The sequence below is a fragment of the Carettochelys insculpta genome, chromosome 24, assembly GCF_033958435.1.
Source record: "Carettochelys insculpta isolate YL-2023 chromosome 24, ASM3395843v1, whole genome shotgun sequence".
NCBI classification, from domain to species: domain Eukaryota; kingdom Metazoa; phylum Chordata; order Testudines; family Carettochelyidae; genus Carettochelys; species Carettochelys insculpta.
This window is the reverse complement of record NC_134160.1, coordinates 7,990,963-8,012,513: the sequence shown is the minus strand read 5'-3', so window position 1 is coordinate 8,012,513 and position 21,551 is coordinate 7,990,963. Positions and strand designations below refer to the sequence as shown.

The window sequence follows — 21,551 nt, the reverse complement described above, 5'->3', positions numbered from 1 at the left end:
AACACCTACCCTTCTACTGCTCTAAGAATCCAAGTTTGCATTTTAAAGTTCTGCTCTAAGCTAATGTCACAACTCACTTATTGTTATGCATTTCCCAACAAGTCTTCCTAGGTAAACCCTGAATCAGTCACCCTACGAGTCGGTTAACCTTTTCTGGCCATGTGCCACATGCTTATCAGGTATCTCTTTCAACTAGTTCGGGGTGAGCAAATTTTTAAAGCTGGGCCCCCATTTTTGTCCCTGCAACTAGCAGGGCCCCCCGACCTGTGTAATGTAATCCCAACTGATGGAACTTTCGGTGATGTTCATATGAAAAAACGCTTTCAGCCTGTGTAAGAAAATAAGTGTAGAATCCAGAAACTATGATCAGTATATAAATGTGAATACACAGACATGAAAACAGGAACATATTTCACCATTTTAAATATGATGGATGAGCCTGAGACCCAGCAGCCAATCACACTGCATGCCCCCATTATGAAATTTCATGTCCCCCCAAGGGGGCCTGTGCTCACACTCTGTATGGATCTAAGGATACTTTCCAGCACCAGAGGACTAGCTGGAAAAAGAGTATTTCTAAAGCACATTGGAAGGGAAGGCTGGAGCATATTTACCATTGTTCTGCCTGTAGCAGGTAACCTTCAGAAAGCTGCCAGTTGTTGCAGCAATGATTCACCATTATTGATTCTGTCAGAAGCTCCCTGCCCTTGCACACAGGGTGTCCAATATTCAAAGGCCCGCCCAGCCTTTTCTTTGCAACTGATGTGGGCGGTTGCTTTGCTTTTAGGGCGTGGCACACGTATACTGTTTTGGCTGACTTGCAAAACAGCTCACAGCAAATTTAATGAAAGTGATTTAAAAAAAACACATTACAAGCAGGAAGTCTGAGTTTCAGCATGTCTGCCAAGCAAATCGGAGTCCTGGTAGCTCTGTATTCCTTCCAGCAGATTCTAGGTATGGTATTAAAATGTATTTATTCCTCTATACTGTGGTGCTTTGCTTATGTTAAAGATACAGTCCAAGCCCCGTGTATGCTTTTTTGCTTTTTCTTGGCCAAAGCACTCAAAGACTTCAGCACTGTTTAAACAGGAATGAAATGTAAGGCTCCGGGGAAGATAAAAGTCCAGTGAAAGGTTTTCCTCTCTGATGGGTTTACATTTGAAATGGAAAGTGCTATTACCTGTTCATGGAGACCTACCCCGGAAGCTCTGTTGAGTTACATACCCAGAGGATGTCCAGTGAGACCATAACTGGAGCAACTAGTCTCAGTGGCTATCACTGCTGACGCAGGCATGCAGTGATTTTTAATTGTTTTGTTGTGCAAAGCTAGTGTAGTGAAGTTTACAAGAGCTGGCCTCACATCCCCAGCTCAGATGGGGATGTCCCTTAGAAAACTTCTTCCAAAGGAGCAGAAATAATGGGAAAGAGGTTCTGGACTGAGATGCCGGGACTGTAGTGCTGGCAGGGCTGTGGTCTGCCTTGGACTCGGAAATCCCTAATCTTTTGGAGTGTTGATCTGTGTTTTAAAGTTGGATTTGCAAGAGTTGTCTGAGGACTTGCCAGAAGAACAGAAGGCAACAGCAGCACTCAAGCCAGAGTGCATAAACCAAGAAGTGACCCACTTGTTTCCCCAGAGCTGAGGCTGAACCCACAGCTGCTTTCGGGGGTTGAGAGAAGTGTTGGCAGCCTGCGGCCTCCTTTAGGCGAGACTCAGACATTCCAAGCTGGATCTTGCATTTGACAGACAAAGCCTGAGCCACAGCAAAATGGGCAAAATTAAATCAAAACATGCCCCTGCCCTGCACCCTTCTACTGCCCTGGGTGCAGGGTGACTTATGCCCTGCAGGGAGCTGTAGACTATAGAATACAAATTGTAGAACTGGAAGGAACCTCCCAAAAGATCTTCACACCTGCTGTTCTGTGAGCGTCCAAACCTACCCCAGCCTCAGAACCATGGCTAAAGCATTCAGATAGCTTTGTCCTCCTGTTTCCTCCCTTTCCAGGCTCCGTAGCTCAGCGACAGCCCAGGATGCCACTGCCCCCACCTCGCAACGTGACGCTGATGTCAAAGAATTTCAGCATGGCCTTGACATGGCTCCCTGGCGAAGGGTCCACGCCAGACGTGCTGTATACTGTGATGTACCGAATGTGAGTGTCCCACAGGGAAAGTGACAAGGAGCCCATGGGACTTGTTCCCCAGGGCGGTGGGTTCAGAGTCAGTTTAGAATGGCCCAGCTGGTGGGTAGGGCCCTAAGTGGCAAGCTGACAGTGGTACCTGGACGGTGGGTGGGACCCAAAGCAGCAAGCTGATGGCGGAGCCTGGCCTGTGGGAATTGGAACGCGGTTCTCTGAAGGTGCAGTGCCCAAGGTAATCCCCTTGCCTACAGCCAGGCCTGGGCGGGTTGTGGGGAGAACTGTTATTAGCTGGGGGCTGTTTGCAGCTTTTTATGCTGGACAGAGCCGGCCCGCAAACAAACTCACCACTATGTGGTATCCTTTCGAGAGCACTGAGGGAACTGGGGTGAGCCAGGTTAAAAGCTCCCCCTGGGGCTGCTCAGTCCATCAGGGATGTGTCTACTTGTGTTACAGCTGCACCCCACTCAACCAGGTGCCTAAAATACCCTTCTCCCCTACTGTTCCGGGCATGACCCCTCAGTCTGTGTGTGGCTTCCTGTCTCTTACCACTGAAGTTTCCTGTTCTTTGTCTCTGCTTTTCACTTTCACTCCTCCCCAGGGGTCCCCACACCTTCTCCTGGCTGCTCAGCTTCCAGCTTTGCCTCCACCTCCACCTGGTGCCAGTACCCCAGGGCTGGTTCCCTGTTGTTTTGGGGCCTGAGCCACGTCAGTAGGCGTCCTTCCATTGACAACTGTGTCACCAGAGACATGGTGTTTCTGTTTCACCCACACAGAGCTGGTGCAGCCGAGCAGGGAACCTGCCTCCCCCTGCATTCTCACGCACCGAACAATCGCTTTCTCCCTTCTGTCTCCTGTCAACCCACTGCTCCCAGCCTCCCCTTTCCTTTGTTCCTCCACTCGCCTTCTCTCCCCCAGGCCGTCTCTCCTTCCCCAGGGCTTGTTTGTGTAGCCCACTATGGAAGGACCCGCAACTCCTGATCCACTGCACAGAGATACCCATCAGAAGTGTTCCATAGGCCTGCAAGCAAGCTTAAGAGCAGACCCAATAAGCTTAGGCTAAGAGTTTCAAAGATGATTTGAAGGGGCAAAGTGAGACACCTTCCAGGGGCCTGATTCTCAAGAAGTCCCTGCACCGAAGGTTAAATGGACACAAAGCAGACATCAGAAACGGGAATGCACAAAAACCTGTAGGAGGACGCTTTAATCTTGCAAGCCACTCTCTACTGGACCTTAGGGTAACAGTATCATTACAACGAGATTTTAGCTCCAGACTACAGAGGGAGACAACTAAATTGGAATTCGGTTGCAAGTTTGACACATTTAACCTTGTCCTCAACCAGGATCTCAATTACCTTTTGCATCACAAGGGTAATTTCCCTACCTGTGATATCTGGAAGGCTGGCAGCCACCCCACTTCACTTCATTTACTCTTCCCAGAGTTCCTCTTCATGACAGATGACTCCCCCCCTCCTACCGCCTTTGTCTTTCCCCCCACCCTTCTTCCCCCACCCCACATCCTCTGCTGGCTTTATATTTCCTTGATTGCTTATTTCAACTCTATACATCGGAAGAAGTGGGTCTTACCCACAAAACCTTATTACCTTCATAAATAGTCTTTAAGGTGCTGCAGGACTGCTTGTTGGTTCGTTTTTTGAATCCACAAACTAACACAACTACCCCGCTGAGACTATACCCGATACCAGTGTTTCTTATTTGGTGTTCTGTGGAACACTGGTGTTCCATGAATGACTCGCAGGTGTGCCGTGAGCATCTGACAATTTTTTGTTACCATACACTGATGGTAGATATTTTCTGTTGTTAATACAACAGATACGTTAATTCTTCTTTGCCATGATACCTGATGAAATTACTTCATTTCAGTTTTGCTGTATATGTTGCTGTCTGGTATTTTGGGGTCTGACAAAAATTTTTTTTTGAGAAAATTTTCGTAGGTGTTCTGCATAAAAAAAATTATTGTTTGGTGTTCCGTTGCCTCAAAAAGTTTAAGAAACACAGCTTTACACCACACACAACAGTGGATTTATTTGACCTACGGTTGCCTGAGTTTCAGGTTAGCAACCTAACGACTGGGCAATTCTTCCTTTTATTCTTTAGCTACAAAGCAGAATGCAAAGCTTTGGGGCCATTGAAATTATTACAATTTGGGCTACCTTTGCCAGGGCAAACCCATGGGAATTGGCAATGGTGGGAAGTGTTTGGTTGGAAGCTTTGGGCTAGTTCTGCAAAACACCACCCTCACTAGGCCGAAGAGCCACTTGATGTTCAAACCTGTGTTGGATTTGTTTCTCCTTTCAGACGGGATGAAATAAGGCGGTGGGAAGATGTCCCAGACTGCCAAAATATTTCCCAAACCACCTGCAACCTGACGTGTGTGCGGGATCTGTACAACAAATTCAGCGCCCGTGTCAAAGCCCTGTCTGCTGGGCTCCAGTCCTCCTGGGTGGAGTCAAATGTCCTGGAATATTATTTCAATGGTATGTAACTGTTAGTCTATACTAGGGCTGAAAGGTCTTACCAGAGGGAACATTTGCGTGGTGCTTCCACACCAGTAGGAGACTATGGAATTTCCCTCTGCTCTCCTCTGTGCTCAGTAGAATTTTTAAGGTGCTCAGATACCATGGTGATGGGCACAGCATGAGACTCTGGACAGAACAGCCCCACACTACAGCCAGAGGTCCTGTGCAGAGAGATGAGTCTTAACAGCCTCACATGAGGGAAAGACGGTGCCCATTGGGGAGGCCCCTGATGATTATATTCACTCTGCTAGCGGTTTCTGCAGATCAAGGGGCTATTACTAAGACAGAAACATCAAGCACTGGCCTTGAACTCTTTGCATCCATCTGAGAGAGAGCCAAGCTGTGCAAAAAGCAAGTGCCCAGCAGGGCATGCTTTGTATGTGGCCTGTTTTGGTGGCTGGGTTTGGTCTGCATACTGGGAAATATGTAAGTGCTGTTCTAACCTGTAGGCCCTCAATTACAGTGGGCCTGGCTCCCCCCACACTGCAAGTGAGCACAGTGGAAAGTACAATCCATGTGAATGCCACTTTCCACCTGCCCTCCTGCGTGGAGACAGTCCTTTCCAATCTGAAGTATGACCTGGACTTCTGGGAAGCTGGAACTGAAAACAAGGTCAGTCAAAGACCAGTGTTGGACTGGGTTAGGTGCAGATATGTACTGGAGATGCAAGGCTTGGATCTTGGTCCAAATGTCTGTAGAGTTCCGGGGAGAGGAAAGATTTGGAGCTGGGTTTCCAGGATCTGGGACTCATGGGAATAGCCATTTGACCCCCAAAGTCAGGATTCCAGTCCCCGTCACTCCCCTTCCCAAAATGCACAGAGACAGAAGTCCCAGGTGGCAGACAGTCCTGCAACGAAGCAAAGCCCCCGGGGATACCTGCCCAGAACGCTGTCCACATCTCTGCACAAAGACCCAAGCGTGATAGGTACTGCAGCCTGAGTGTGTCATCTCCCAGCTAGTGTGCAAAAAACTGAGTGCAAATTAAACCCAAACCCAAACACACACACACACACACACAGAGCCGAGGCCTGAAAGACCAAAACAGTCCGTTGAGCAATACCAGCACACACCATCCATCTGTGAGGTGATATGTGGTTCGTACTTAATATCTCCTACTACACGAGCCTGGGTGCTCTGAGCTAATGTGTCGACTGCATGAGTGGCCCTCCACCTCATTGGGCCACAAGACTGTCATACTGAAGACAGTCTCTCAGGATAGGGTAGTTTGGCTAACCACACTCATACACCTGGACTTTCCAGGGTGTGCCCATTGTACCATAGCAGAACTTTAGACACAGACCCAACCATGGGAGGTAGGGGAGAAAAAGAGGGCAGTTGCCCTGGGGCACAGCGGCTGCTACTGCTGTAGCAGTGGTGGTGGCCAGAGCCCTGGGACCCTTTGAATTGCCGCTGGTGCGCCACTCCACATGGCTCTAAGGGCTGGACGAGGTGCACCATGGTCCAGGCGGCCCAGAGGGCTCTGTGCGCCCAACTCCGCCTCTTCCGCCAGAGACCCTGCCTCTTCCGGGCATTTGGAGCAGAGCCTCAGGGTGCACGGTGACTCTTGGTCCCACAGGTTGGCGGCGGAGGGAGCACACGGCTCTCACAGTGTTGGGTCAGTCAACACAACCCTCACTTCACGCGCCCTGGCTGGCTGTGCTGGTCGCTTTTGTCTGACTGGTGGGGAAAAATCAACATGGACAGAAACCAGCAGACTCTGGCAGCTCTGCATGTGGGCAATGGTAAACGAATGCTTAGAACCCCGATGGGCCACAGGCAGTGCCCACCACTGCTCTACACTATGGAGAGGAGAGACATCTTATGAAGGTCTCTCCAGAGTCTGAACAGAGAATCCCAGACATCTCCAACCCTCCGCTTTCTTGTGTCTCGACAGACAATGTTCTATGACAGAATGAAGTGGGACCAGATAACAATCAAACCTCTGCCACGCAGCGGCAACTACTGCCTGAGCGCCAGGGCATCCTTCCAAACAATTAAACTAAAACACAGCGAGTTCTCCAAGCCAGTCTGCGTGCTCTTAAACCCCAACGGTACAGTCATGCTGGGAGGGAACGAGGGGTTCGTAAGCAGAGTGGTGCAGTGGGACGGACAAGGCTGGAAGGAAATGCTTCCATCCAGAGTGGTTTTTGAAGGAGACTGGGGTGTTGCCCGATGGAGGCTGGTTTTGCAAAAGGTGTCTCTTTTCTGTGGAAATTTTCGTCACAAAAAACCCCAAATGTCTGAAAACTGAAAGATTTTTGGCCCTAAAGCAAAATATTTCAGCCAAACATAACCTGGTATCAGTCCGGAATATTTGGTATGTGAATTTCTCCTCAAAATCTGACTTGACCGTGGGGAGCGGTGGCAGGGCCTCCTGCCCCGCACCTCTTCTGAGGGGTTACACCCCCCACCAGCCACTCACCTGTAGTCCCCAGTGGCTTTGTCCACAGTCCAACCCCAGCCTCTGGGGTGGGCAGGCCCAGTGTGTCTGGCAGTAACAGCCTCTCTCAGGGCAGTCAGGCCTCAGCGGCCTAGTCATTCATATAACAGTTCACCCTCCCACTTCCTTGGTGTCACAGGGGTGGAGGTAGGGGGACCCTGGGCCTTCCCTCTCCACCAGCCCCAGCCCAGGGCCCTCTTGGTGCAGGGGGGTTGCTCCCTACCACCAGCTCAGCAGGGAATCCCTCCGAAATGCACCGAGCTCACCAACTGGCCTTCTGGCTCCTTGCCCTGGGCTACTTCCTACCCCAGTCCGGATACGCAGAGCGCTGCTCTGGCTGTTCCTCCTCCGACCGCTGCTGCTCTGCAGGCTTGTTCCCCAAACAGCCGTTCCCCCAGGGCTTATGCTCCTGAGTAGGGCAGGAGCTCCTTCCCCACTGGAGCCAGGCCCAACTGACCGGCTCCTCCGACTTTATACCAGGGCTGTCGCTGGAGCACGCCCAGCAGGGCCATGCAGGAGATGCCTTCTCCACCCAGTAAGCCTGGTCAGTGTGGGGTTGTTACACCCTGTCATAGGAATTTGAGGTTGAAATGATTGTTTTTTTCATTGTCAGCAACAATTTTTGTTCAAAAAGTATAGATTTTGACCAGCTCTAGAGAGGACCTGAGTTCTGTTCCTAGTTTGGTCACTGTTCTTCTGACCAAGGCACTTCTAGCCTGTTGTCAAACGCAGACACTGAGGTTTGAGCTTGATGGATGAAAAGTCCTCTGTAAAAAGCTTTGGAAAACACATCCGAAGCAACAGGACTATTTCTTCGTTTGCTTTCTTGCAGCCATGTACTGGAAGATCATAGTCACCTTGGCTGTCCCGTCGTTCATCCTCCTTTTCCTCTGCACTGTTGCTGCCTCCGTCTTCCATCTCTGTAAACAAGCTGCCAAGAGAGAGAAGAGGCCTCAAGCTTTGGTATGGAAAAAAATGGATTATTTGACCCAATCCTGGAAGCAGTTGTGTGCCTGCAGCTCTTCCTAATTTCATCTGCACTTCCCAGTATGGGGTCCAGGATTGAGATAACACATACTTCAGTGTATTTGAAGAGCTGTAGAACACAGGTCTTAGAAAAGAGATGGCTAATGAGACAGAGAGTATCATAGTGCTGCTCTATAACTCTGTGGTATGCCCACATCTTGAATACTGCCTGAGGATGTGGTCGCCCCATGTCAAAAAAGATATGTTGAAATTGGAAAAGATTCAAAAAAGGGCAATAGGGGTTTGGAACGGCATCCTTATGAGGAGAGACGACTGGGACTTTTCAGCTTGCAAAAGAGATGACTAAGAGGGGTCATGGTAGAGTCTAAACAAGCAAGACTGGTGTAGAGAAAGTAAACAAGGAAGTGAACAACAAGAAGTCTTGTGGCACCTTATAGATTAACATATATTTTGGAGCATAAGCTTTCATGGGCAAAAACTTGCTTCATCAGATGGTGTCATTCATCAAAGCAGGTCTTTGCCCACGAAAGCTTATGCTCCAAGATATCTGTTAGTCTATAAGGTGCCACAAGACTTCTTGTTGTTCTTGAAGCTACAGACCAACACGGCCACCTCTCTAATACTAAACAAGGAAGTGTTATTTACTCCTTATATCACTATGCGTTACCACATGAACTGTATCAGAGAGGTAGCCGTGTTAGTCTGTATTGTCAAGAACAACAAGAAGTCCTGTGGCATCTTATAGACTAACAGATATTTTGGAGCATGAGCTTTCGTGGGCAAAGAAGCGGGTCTTTGCCCACCAAACCTTATACTCCAAAACATCTGTTAGTCTATAAGGTGCCACAGGACTACTTGTTCACATGAACTGTAGTTTACCACTAAATGGCCGTGTCTACAGTAGACCCAAACTTTGAAATGGCCATGCAAATGGCCATTTTGAAGTTTACTAATGAAGCGCTGAAATACATATTCAGCGCCTCATTAGCATGCAGGCGGCCGCGGCACTTTGAAATTGACATGACTCACTGCCGCGTGGCTTGTCCAGACAGGGCTCCTTTTCAAAAGGACCCCGCCTTCTTCGACATCCCCTTATTCCTATGAGCAGATGGGAATAAGGGGACTTTGAAGGAGGCGGGGTCCTTTCGAAAAGGAGCCCCCTCTGGACGAACCGCGCGGTGGTGAGCCACATCAATTTCGAAGTGCTGTGGCTGCCCGCATGCTAATGAGGCACTGAATATGTATTTCAGCGCTTCATTAGTAACTTCGAAATGGCCATTTGCATGGCCATTTCGAAGTTTGGGGCTACTGTAGACATAGCCAATGTCTTCTAAGAGCCCAGTAAGCAGTGGAAGTATTGGTAATGCTGCTGGGCAACACTGACCTCCTGCGAGCCAGCACATTCTCTCATTCAGCACCGAGCGGGTCCCAAGGGTGCCAGACTAGAGAGGTTCAGCCTGTAGATAAATTGATGAAGGTTCGGTCCCTCAATGGCTATTAGCCAGGATGGGCAGGGATGATGTCCCTAGGCTCTGTTTGTCGGAAGCTGGGAGTGGATGACAGGGGATGGATCGCTTCATTCCCTGCTCTGTTCATTCCCTCTCATGCACTTGACATTGGATAACAGGGCTGGATGGACCTTTGGTCTGACCCAGTATAGCCATTCTCATGTTTTTAAAGGCTCTGATCACCACTGGGCTGGGCACTCTGCAGACGCACAGAGGATCAGCTCTGTAACTGGTGTAAATCTCAGCAGTTCCACTGAAGTGAATTGGGACTTGGCCCTGTTGTGTTTGGTGCTGTACAGTCATTCTCCAGGCCCTCTGGCCCTTCCAATGTCCACTGCAGTAGCATTATTAAGTTTCCCACTGCTGGATGAAAACTTCCTTTAACCTGCAAATCTCATTGCTTTCCTTGCTAGGATTTCTTTAACTTTAGGGATCCTGGGAAGACCCTTGAGAAGGAGCTCAGCGAAAAGGAGCACATTGAGGCAGACATCCTCTTTTGTGCGGAGAAGCCAGTCGTGGGAGTGGGAAGGAGCATTCCTTTGGCGAGGAACAAGCCATCCCTCATGGCATCTTTCCTCTCCCTTTTGGAGGAAGACGACAGCGGCAGTCTCAGACTGTACACAGAAATGCCTCGGTGCCTGAAGAGAGCACCCAGCTGCCAAGCAGCCAGTATGAGTCAACAAGCGTCCCACTCGGAACTGGGCAGCTTCCACCTTGACGAAGGGTCGGTGTTGGACCTAGCAGGGTTGGGGTTCTCTCACCTTGTTTGGAACGGGGGCTCACCCAAGGAGGACACTTCTGGATTCCATGAAAGTGAGAAATCCTCCTTGTCCGATGATTCCTATTTGGGGGACTTTACGCCCATTGAAGCCAGATATCCAGCTACCGGTAGATGTGGGCAGCAGGACTGGGACGTAGACCTGAACCAAAGCGACGTCTTCCTTCAGAAGTCTGTGTTGACAGAGCGGCTGATTGGGAAGCCTCCCACTGAGGAGCATCACCTGCTGACGAGCGGTCCCCATTACACCAACCGTCAGCAGCATCTGCACCTTGGACCAACAGCTTGTGTGGCGGAAGCCAGCGAGGACTCCGGCAGCTTCTCCCTGGATGGGCAGCTTGTTTGCTTTCAGACTTTAAAGCTCATGGAGGACGAGGGCATCTCGAGTGACAGTGACAGCAAGAGCCTGACTGAGTGCACAGAAGGAGCCCTGCCACCGTTGATCTTGGTAGCAAGTGAGACTCTTGCAGCTGAGACTTGGGGAGAAGGTGGGAGCTTGCAGCAAGAGAGCAACTCAACATCTCAATTCCGGGGATATCAGCATGCGCGTTATATGCCAAGGAACTGACCTGATCGCTATCCTGTGGCTGGTCAGGATCTAGGCAGCTCCGCCCAGGAGGGATGCAAAGACAATTGTTCATCCAACATCTGTAACAGCAACGAAGGGTCCTGTGGCACCTTATAGACTAACAGAAAAGTTTTGAGCATGAGCTTTCATGAGCACGGACTCACTTCATCAGTGAGTCTGTGGTCACGAAAGCTCATGCTCAAAACTTTTCTTAGTCTATAAGGTGCCACAGGACCCTTCGTTGCTGTTACAGATCCAGACTAACACGGCTACCCCTCCGATACTTGACATCCAACATCTGCGATTAATGCTGTTTATGCATTACAGCCTAGGTAGGATGCCTTCATCCATCGAAAGAGAGGGGTGTTTACCATGGGATATCTAATGTACATCACCTATCCCTCTGGACGAACAAAGCCTTCTTGTTTTACCATGAGATAAGCAAGGTGAGGCCAGCCAATAGGCAGGAGTAGGGTGCTGCCTATGGTGAACATTACAAGTGCCTTGTCTCCACTTAGGCTTTTACAGGATCTCAGGTTTGTTAGTGTCCTGTAAAAACACATGCATACCTTTGTCTTGGTGAAGAGAAAGCCAGGGGCTGTGCCCAACACTCAGCCAACCACCAGCAACGTAACATGTTCCAGTGGAGCGTGGATTTCGGTCCAGGCTAGCACACTTCCATTTTAGCAGCTGTGATTGTGCAGGGTTGTTCCCCGGGTGGGTGGAAAATCTAGCATGGACCTTTGCCTCCTCTGGAGACATTTGGTTTTAACGGAGCGAAGAGCGCTTCCCCATCAGCCTGCGGAGCTCATGCTTTGTGGTTGAACAGAAAAAGTATTGAGGCCCAACAACGTGAGATTTTTGTTTTGAGTTATTTTGTTTCATATAAAACCACCCCTGTTGGTGCTGAAATTCATGTTGCTGAGCCAACTGGCTCAAAGCTGCTGTGCACTGGAGTTATGCATTCTCGGGTGTGTGCATGGATGAATTTGTGTTTCCCCACCACAGCACGGGGCTGCCTCTGCTCACCTGAGAAAGATGGGGATCTTTGCCAGAATGGAATCCCTTCCAGCCCTTCCCATCCTCACTGGCTTTGAGTGAAATTCTAAGCAATACGCCTCTTTTCTGAGGACACCATTTGCTGTTGTAGGCTGCGGGTGCCTTGCTGCTTACCCATCTCTGAGCTGGGTAAATCTCCAATACCACCCCACATCAGTGGTCCCCCTAATTTTTTCCACGCGGGGCAGAATAAATTTTGTTACATGCACCAAGGAATGTGTGGCTGTGCACCACCAATAGAAATGATTGCTGCTGTGGGCACTCTACTAATCAGCTGGGCAGCATGTGACTGTCTCCCAGGCAGCCGCCCAAGTGCTCAGCTTGCAGGGAACACTGCTCCCAATTACCCAGGCATGGGTGTCTGTGCCAGTCTTTAGGGCCGCAGTGGGAAACCAAGAATAGCGAGTGTGCCATGTGATTGGCAGTGGTGCCGCAGCCCATTGGGCTTCCATCTGCCACCCATGCACCCCCTCTCTGCGCCCTTCCCCCATGTGCCTCTTGCGCATCAGGGCAGTGGAGCCCCAAAGTTCCTGCTCCTTTCCCTCCTCCCTCCCTGCACTTTTGGAGTCCCTTGAATCTGCTGATTTGCACTCCGGAGCCTGGACAGCTGCAAATAGTGGATTTGTGGTACTCCGAAACTGCTGGAAGGGATGGGGGCAAGGGTAGGAAATGTGGGGCTCTAATACCCCAATGCAAAAGAGACGTGATGGAAGCACGCAGACAGGTGATGCGCAAGCTGCAGGTGGAACCTCAGTGGGCTGCATATGGCCCATAGGCTGCAGGTTGCTCACCCCTGCTGTAGGGACTGATGGTGTTTTACTTGTGGGGTTTCCAGTTAAAATGAACATGTGCAGGTTTTATTCTAGCAAAGGAGATTTTTAAAAGCTGACTCCTTAAGGGGTAGAGAGCTGCCAGCTGCACACAGGGAGCTGCCCTTGCTCAGAGCTCTCTGTGCTCATAGATACACGCCTTAGATCCTGTTGACACAGGGAGAAGGCAGCAGGGCAGTATTAAAGACCTGTGTTAAAGTTCACGGCCTCCAGGGAATGGGTAGACTATGACCAAGCAGCAGAAGCAGGGGGAGGGACTGATGCAGTCACACCTTTCACCATTAGGGATCACTATATTTCAGATCAGCAGCAGGACTGACAGCCACCATGGGCCTGGGGCAAGGTGGGAGGGAGACTGGCCCCTTGCCCTTAGAAGGGGAATGGCCAAGGGTAGAAGGGGAGGGGCCTAGAGCCGTTGGGCCTTAGCACACCATGTCCTTCCATCCCTCAGCGCCGCCCCCTTTGCTGCTCCCTGTCAGCAGGACTGCAGCTCAGATAAGCCCAGATCTGGACTTACGTGAAGTGGTTCAGACCAGACTCTGGTAGCGACTGAAAGTTGTTCCTGTCTGACAGTTGTTCAACAGTCTGTGTGAAATGAGTTGATGGTCCCTGTCCAGTTCTCCATGGATGTGCCTGCACATCACAATTGCCTTTGTATAGCGGATAGATGGTATATGCAGATCCAGAACCAGATTCGCTTCCCTCTGTAGATCGGGGAGGAAAACATAGGCTGAGAATCTGCTGCAGGTGGCAGGGATCCAATTCCTTTATTTCAGGGGAGTTTGTGGCCTGGGTTGTGGTGGTGCTAAGCAAGGGCCCCGCTAATCTTTTCCACCCATGGGTGGATTTTTTTTTTCCAATCCCTGTGTGGAATAAATTTTTATGTGCACTGAGGCATGAGCACACATGCACCACCAGCAGAAAAAAAAAAAAGACCTGTGGGCGCTTTGCTAATCAGCTGGGCATCATTGGAATCACTCCTGAGCATCTGCCCAAGTCCCGGCTCACAGGGACCTGTGGAGCTAAGCCCTGGCTGCGAGTGACACAGGGGCTGCCCATCTCTGTGACAATGTCCAGGGACATGGAAGCAAATGCAGTGAGCCTCACCCGCCAGTGGAGGGCACTGGTTCAGAACCTGGGGCTGCCACTGTGAGGTAACAAGGATCAGAAAGGCAGCCGTGTTAGTCTGTATCTTCAAAAACAAGTCTTGTGGCACCTTATGGACTAACAGATATTTTGGAGCATAAGCTTTCATGGGCAAAGACCTGCTTCATCAGATGCATGAGTAGGGCTGGTTCCAGAGGAGGTTTTAAAGAGAGGTGCCTCAGTAAAGGGGAGGGCCAGAGCTGACAAGGTCTATTCATCAGGGTGGATATGGCCCACATCCCCCCCCCGCCCCGACTGAACTCACTTGATTTCTCCTCTCTTGATATTCACAATTCTACATTAACTGGCGATAATGGGCCATATCCACCCTGACTGAATAGACCTCGTCAGCTCTGGCCCTCTCTTTTACTGAGACCCCCTCTTTAAAACCTCCTGAAACCCACCCCTCCACTCATGCATCTGATGAAGCGGGTCTTTGCCCACAAAAGCTTATGCTCCAAAATATCTGTTAGTCTATAAGGTGCTACTGTGAGGCAAGCGAGGTGAAGGGCAGTCGGAGGAAATCTCTCTTCCTGGGCTAACTTCTGATGGCAAAAGAGACTCACTTTTGAGCAACACAGAGCTCCTCTTCGGGTTCTTTGTATACACCCTGCTGGCAGCCAGACTCTGGTATGCTGTAGCAATGCTTCCATGATTTGGGATTTAGCCTCGCCTCAGGGCCCCATTACTCATCTTGCTGCAGGGAGCACAGCTGTAAGGGCTACGGTAGGGCTCAGCAACCTTTCCTCAGTCGAATGCTGAAGTTTGAGTTACACCTCTAAAGACAGGCCGAGGGCTGGCAGAGTAGCCTTCTTAAGATCCCACCCCAGCTCTGGCGAGGAGGAGGGGGCCACACTCTGGTGGGGGCCATGCTCTGGCCCTGCGCTCCAGTGGTGGGTGGGTGGAGGCCCCGGTCCAGCAGTGGGAGAGGGATGCTCCAGCCCCACATTCCAGCCCTGCATTCTGGTACTCTGGACCCATGGTCCTGCCAGGGAGAGGGGAGAGCCTTGCGCTCTGGCAGAGGGGGGTGTGCTCTAGCCCTGAGTTCTGGCAGAGGGGACCCAACCCTGGCCCCATGCCACTGCTCTGGCCCCATTCCACAGCTGGGGCCCCGCAGCGGCCGGTTCTGCAGCAGGGGCTTCGCAGCTGGGGCTCTGGCCCCAGCTTCGTGCTCCCACCCACCCCATGCCATGCTGCGGGGGGGCGGGGGGAGAGTAAGGGTGGGGCTGAGCAGCAGCCATGTGCCACTCCAAGTTGACTAGCATGCTGGGAGTGGCTCACGGGCCAGGAGTTGCTGACCCCTGATCTAGCCGGTAGAGCGGGAACTGGGAGTCCATCTCCTGGTGTCTGTTCCTGCTCTGGGGAAGGGAAGATGGTCTAGTACATAGAGCAAGACAGCAGGGTGCTCTTCATTCACAAATTATTAGGCCTAAGGCGGGAATCTTTGGGGTAAAAGATCTGGCCTGTGAAATGCAGGAGGTCACACTGGATGATCCAGTCGTCCCCCAGGCCTTAAAATCTACTAACTGCAAAATCAGATGACCACAAGATTTCTCAATCTTTTCTTCCATGGGGAGAAGTTTCTAAGCAGCATTTCATGCCAAAGCTGTGTCATAAATTACACTTGTTCCAGGTCTGTCAGTTCCACAGTGGAACTCCCAGGCTCTACAAACCTGGTGAGACTGGACTCCAAACCCATTTCTGAACTTTCCAGGTTGGTCCCCCTCTCTCTGCAGAAGAACAGATTGCAAGAGGCAGCTCCCATCCCTCAGTGAATAAAGACAGATGAGCAAGGCCTTCAAATAACATTCTCAAAGCCCCTCTCACGATGCAATACTTTGAGAACCAAAGGCGGGACCGTGGGTCTTACATAGGTCAACACAAATGATAGCAAGCAGCTGTCAACATAGGGTTGTGAACAACGAGTTCTGCGGAGAGGAAGGGACAATTTTACAAGTCTTCATCCACAGTCTGGAGCTCCTTGGTGAACAAGGCTATGTGATTAAACCCAACCAATGCTTATTGGTAGGTGGATTTTGCTTAATTCACTGGTTGGATTTCTACAGCTTGCCAAGATAAGGGGAGAGAGGTAGCTACACCAGCTTTTCTGTGAATTTGAGGCATAGTCAGAGCATTCAACAGGGCTTCTGTCCTATTGGGACAGCTGCTAGAGAAAACCTAAGGTAGAGAAATAGAGAATAATAGAGGATCAAGGCCAGAAACTGGGAAGACAGCAGACGTGGTATTTTCCTGGTATATGTTTGGCCTTTTAGGATATCTCAACAAGGTGACAGTGATGCACATGGCTTTATTAGTGTGCTTGTTGAGAGCTTGTAATTAATTGTAAAAGTTGCAATTTGGGCCTGGGCTTATTTGGAATGGCATGTGTTTGGGAGAAAAACTTTGCACCTACACATAACTCCAAGGGGAAATTAAAGGGGAAACCATGTATTTAGGATTTTTAAATTGGCTTTAACGAATACAAAGGTCCCACTCCTGAGTGGGGCCGAGAGGACAGACCCTGTCTGTTGCTAGTACAGGTCTGGTACACACTCAGGGAATGGTTTGAGGGTGATCTTCTCGATGAGTTGATCACGTGAGAAGGCTTTGGTGGTGTTATCAGCTAGCGGTCAGGGAGATTGACTGGTTTGCTCTGTCTTGGGTGGAATCCAGATTTCTGTTGGAGGCCACGATAGGCCTGTTCAGCACTGAAACCCAGGATTTCCCCATTGTGAGCAGTAAGATACTGAGCAACTGAGACCTATAAACCCCTGAAATATTCAAGGGGGAATCTGTTTGCTGGCGAGGGTCCCTTACAGCAAGGGTGCAGATAGCACTCTGTGATTTGGCACTTTGTCACAGGTACGCACACACAGTCGCTGTGCCTGGGAACTCTTCCAAGCCAAACAGAGAGCGTGCCGCCGTGCTAGCTCTTGTGACTTCATCACAAGGCTTACGATACCTGACGGGTCGGGAATCTCAGACCTTTAAAAGAAGTCACTGTCCCTTGTGGTTGTGGAGAAAAGCCGGAAATCGTGCCCAGAAGTTGCCCTAAAGGCTCAGAGACCTGAAGGCAAAGAATTAGAGCCCTGAATAGTGATTAAATCTCATGATTGTTTGAGGGCCAGACTCATGTTTTAAAGGGTGGAGGGACACTCTGTAACAAGCAGTCACATCAACACTAGCATGGTTGTTCATGGACTAGCTATACTTTCAACTTGGAATTTCACAGTGGTAGCTCCTCCTGCTCCAGAAGCCCAGACCGCTACTGCCTGAGCTACAGGAAAATCTCCATAGCTAGCCAACAATATAGGAGCTTTGATACACAGATGATCAATTCACATTCCATCCCACAGAGGGCAGTGCTGCATCTCAGCCAGTTGATCCTTATGCCTCTTAACTGCAACAGGCGGAGAGTTTGCTTATGTGTACTGCGGGTGTCTTTGGAGTGGAGGAAGCCGCCACAGGGGGATCCAGTGCAACTGGGTGACTTGTTTGCAGAGGTTGAGTAACCACATGCAGGTGCCAACACCAGTTTTGCCTTTCAAAGCAACAGAGATAAAGCCACCCAACCAGAAAAGCCAGCCCAGGGATGGGAAATACCAGCCAGGGTTTTCAGGCAGGCAGTTCCTCATCGGCACACAGGCAGGTGGCACCAGTCCAGAAAGCAGGGAACGTCTCACTCTTGTGCACCTTTGTACGGCACAGTGCCTGCGTGGACTCCCATTCCCCCCACATGTGCGGGTTCGAGTGCTCTGGCAGCAATGAAGACTGGCTAGTAGCTCCACAGCCTGTTCCTGAGCGGTGTAGCTTATGCTCCCAAAGGCAGGAGACTAGTTCCCTTCACAGCTGACTCACCTGGACCTGGGAGAAAGAAAACATCTTCACACCCCAGCTCACAGAGCCATTCATGAAGGAGCCTCTGATCTTTTGGGCTGTTTGTTCTCTGGTGGGTAAGTACCAGCTTTTGATTCCTTTCAACTTGGGGAAACCAGAATCTCCAGGGTTTTACTGGGGCAGGGGCTGGTTCCCGCAGTAGGGGTGGCTATTACATAGCTACCCTGGAACGAGATCACTTCTGCCCAGGTTTACTTCTAAGCTCTCAGCCAGCATTGCTCCAATCTTATCTGGTTTTATAGCACTGCCAGAGTGCATGGTGCTGTACAGCTAGTAAGAGAAGGACTAGAGATTGCCATACCCCATGGAGATAACCAAAAGGTTCCTATTGATGTCAATGAGCTTTGGATCATGTCCTCTGGGATTTAAGCAGACTGTGGGGACAGAGTATCGGAGGGGTAGCCGTGTTAGTCTGGATCTGTAACAGCGACGAAGGGTCCTGTGGCACCTTATAGACTAACAGAAAAGTTTTGAGCATGAGCTTTCGTGAGCACAGACTCACTTCATCAGATGCTCATCTGATGAAGTGAGCATCTGATGAAGTGAGTCTGTGCTCACGAAATCTCATGCTCAAAACTTTCCTGTTAGTCTATAAGGTGCCACAGGACCCTTCGTTGCTGTGGGGACAGAGGGCCCCGATCATCTCAAGCTCATCATGAGGCCGAATGGGGACATCCCTCAGGGCAGAAACTGGCGAGCCCCAGTTTCCTGAGCACACAGTGTCATTCCATTTCCTTCTCAATTTGCTTGCACCCAACAACTTGTGAAAACATAGGCCAGAGCTTGGAGGAACAGCCGGGGCACGCTGTGTAAACATGGACACTTCCAGGGTTACTGTCGCAACACAAGTGCCTGGATCAGATCCCTCAGCTGCGTTCCAGACCAGCAAGCCAAATGCCTAAGTCATAGGGAATCTTTGTGTATGTATATGGGGCCGTGCTCCAAAAGAAGCCCAAAGCCCGAGCCCCAGTCAGGAGCTCACATCACCTAGTCCACTGATTGCTGGGGCAGAAACCATCCCTTCTGAGCTGGAAAGATCAAGTGATTTCTTGCACTCCCCAGAGCCGGAGAGCACGTAGCTGGGGAGTTGTTTTCAGTTCACCCGGACGCTCCCAGGTCAGAGTCTACTTCCAGGCCTTCCTCTGAGTATCACTCTCCTGAATCCAACCCAACTAGCCTCTTGACTTCTCGCAAACAGGGAGGATCATTGCACATGCTGGGAGGTGGCACGCAGGGCATTAATGCCCAGGAAAAAGGCAAGGAGGCAAGTGAGAGGGGTGGGAGGTGTGAATTGTTGCCTTTGCTGCTCTGCCGTGTAACTACTGGAAACAAAATCCTGGAAAGAACACCTGCCTCCCACAGAACCACAGGACATAGAACTGGAAGGGACCTCGAGAGGTCATGCAGTCAGGTCGAGTCTCCAGCCCTCATGGCAGGACCAAGCACCATCTATAATCTATGTCATCTCTGTTAGATGGCGGGGAGGAATAGCTCAGCGGTTCGACCATTCAGCCTTACCTCAGTTCCACGAAAAATCATGGAGGGGATCCTCAAGGAATCCATTTTGCAGCACCTAGAAGAGGGGAAAGTGATCAGGGGTACGCAACATGGATTCACCAAGGGAAAGTCATGCCTGAACAATCTGATTAGCTTCTATGATGAGGGAACTGGCTCTGTGGACATGGGGAAGTCAATGGATGTGATATACCTTGACTTTAGCAAAGCATTTGAGACAGTCTCCCATAATATTCTTGCCCAGAAGTTACGGAAGTATGGACTGGATAAATGGACTGTAAGGTGGATGGAAAGCTGGCCAGACAGTCAGGCCCAATGGGGGTAGTGATCAATGGTTCAAGGGCTGGATGGTGGTCAGTTTCAAGTGGCGTGCCCCAAGGATCAGTTCTAGGGCTGGTATTGTTCAACATAAAATCATAGACTCCTAGGACTGGAAGGGACCTTGAGAGGTCATCGAGTCCAGCCCCCTGCCTTCATGGCAGGACCAAGCACTGTCTAGACCATCCCTGATAGACATTTATCTAACCTGTTCTTAAATATCTCCAGAGATGGAGATTCCACAGCCTCTCTAGGCAATTTTATTTTTGTTTATTAATGACCTGGATGAGGGGATTGATTGCACCCTTAGCAAATTTGTGGATGACAATAAAGTAGGGGGAAAGGTAGATACACTGGAGGGTAGGAATAGGGTCCAGAGCAACCTAGATAAATTGCAAGATCGAGCCAAAAGAAATCTGATGAGATTCAACAAGAACAAGTGCAGAGTCCTGCACTTGGGACAGAAAAATCCAAAGCATTGTTTGTTACAGGCTGGGTGTCGACTGGCTAAGCAGCAGTGCAGCAGAAAAAGAACTGTGGTTTACAGTGGATGAGAGGCTGGATATGACTGAACAGGGTGCCCTTGTAGCCAAGAAAGCTAAGACAAGTGACCATCTGTCCCGTATTTGGCAGGAGGGTCCCATATTTGGGATTGCAAAAGGGCACCCTGACTTCTTTTTTTAAAAGGGACAAACTGTCCTGTACTTGGCCCACCCCCTTACCCCCAGCCTAGGGGAAGCAGGGGGAGCGTGGGCAGCTGCAGCTTCCCCAGGGCTCTGGGTGATCACCGGCAGCTGCTGCTTCCCTGGGCTCCCTGAGAGTACCAGCGGCTGCCACCTCCTTCCCAGCTCCCCAGAGCTTGGAGGAGCTGCCCCTCCCCCCCCATATCTCCCCATCACCTATTTGGGACAGGGAGATATGGTCACCCTAAGGCTAATGGCGTATTGGGGTGCATTAGGAGGAGAATTTCCAGCAGATCTAGAGAAGTTTTTATTCCCCTCTATTCGGCACTGGTGAGGCCACATATGGAGTACTGTGTCCATTTCTGGGCCCCCCAGTATAGAAAGTTTGTGGACGCATTGGAGAGGGTCCAACGGAGGGCACCGCAAATGAGTAGGGAGCTGGAGCACATGACCTTCGAAGTGAGGCTGAGGGATTTGGGCTTATTTAGTTTGCAGAAGAGAAGAGTGAGGGGCAATTTGATAGCAGCCTTCAACTTCCTGACGGGGGGTTCTAAAAAGGATGGAGAGAGGCTATTCTCAGTGGTGAGGGACGGCAGAACAAGGAGCAATGGTCTGAAGTTACAGATAGGGAGGTGTAGGTTGGATATCAGGCAAAACTATTTCACTGGGCGGGGTGAAGCACTGGAATGCATTACCTAGAGAGGTGGTGGAGTCTCCATCCCTGGAGGTTTTTAAGTCATGGCTTGACAAAGTCCTGGCTTGGATGATTTGGTTGGCGTTGATCCTGCTTTGGGAGGCGGCTGAACTCGATGACCTCCTGAGGTCCCTTCCAGCCCTAGGATTCTATGATTCTATAATTCTCTGATCTCCAATGATGGAGATTCTACAACACCCTAGGCAATTTATTCCAGTAACTAACCACCCTGACAGAAGGTTTTCCCTAATATCCAACCTAAAGCTCCCTTGCTGCAATTTAGGCCCATTGCTTCTTGTCCTATTTTCAGAGACTAAGGAGAATAATTTTTCTCCTTCCTCCTTGTAACACCCTTTTAGGTACTTGAAAACTGCTGCATTCCTGGCAAGGGACTCAGCAAACTTCTGCGAGCCACACAGGCCTACAGCTCCTGGGATCAATCAGGTCACCTGCAC

General features: G+C 50.3%; 1 protein-coding gene across 1 annotated transcript; it reads left to right on the top strand.

Moving 5' to 3' along the window:
• The first annotated feature begins 896 nt into the window (after positions 1–896).
• Positions 897–10,954, top strand: IFNLR1 (interferon lambda receptor 1). Its single transcript, XM_074976538.1, has 7 exons — positions 897–954; positions 2,004–2,148; positions 4,453–4,631; positions 5,137–5,285; positions 6,568–6,724; positions 7,946–8,076; positions 10,022–10,954. Exons 1-7 carry the CDS (start codon positions 897–899, stop codon positions 10,952–10,954), a joined length of 1,752 nt encoding a protein of 583 aa, XP_074832639.1.
• Positions 10,955–21,551: the final 10,597 nt, after the last annotated feature.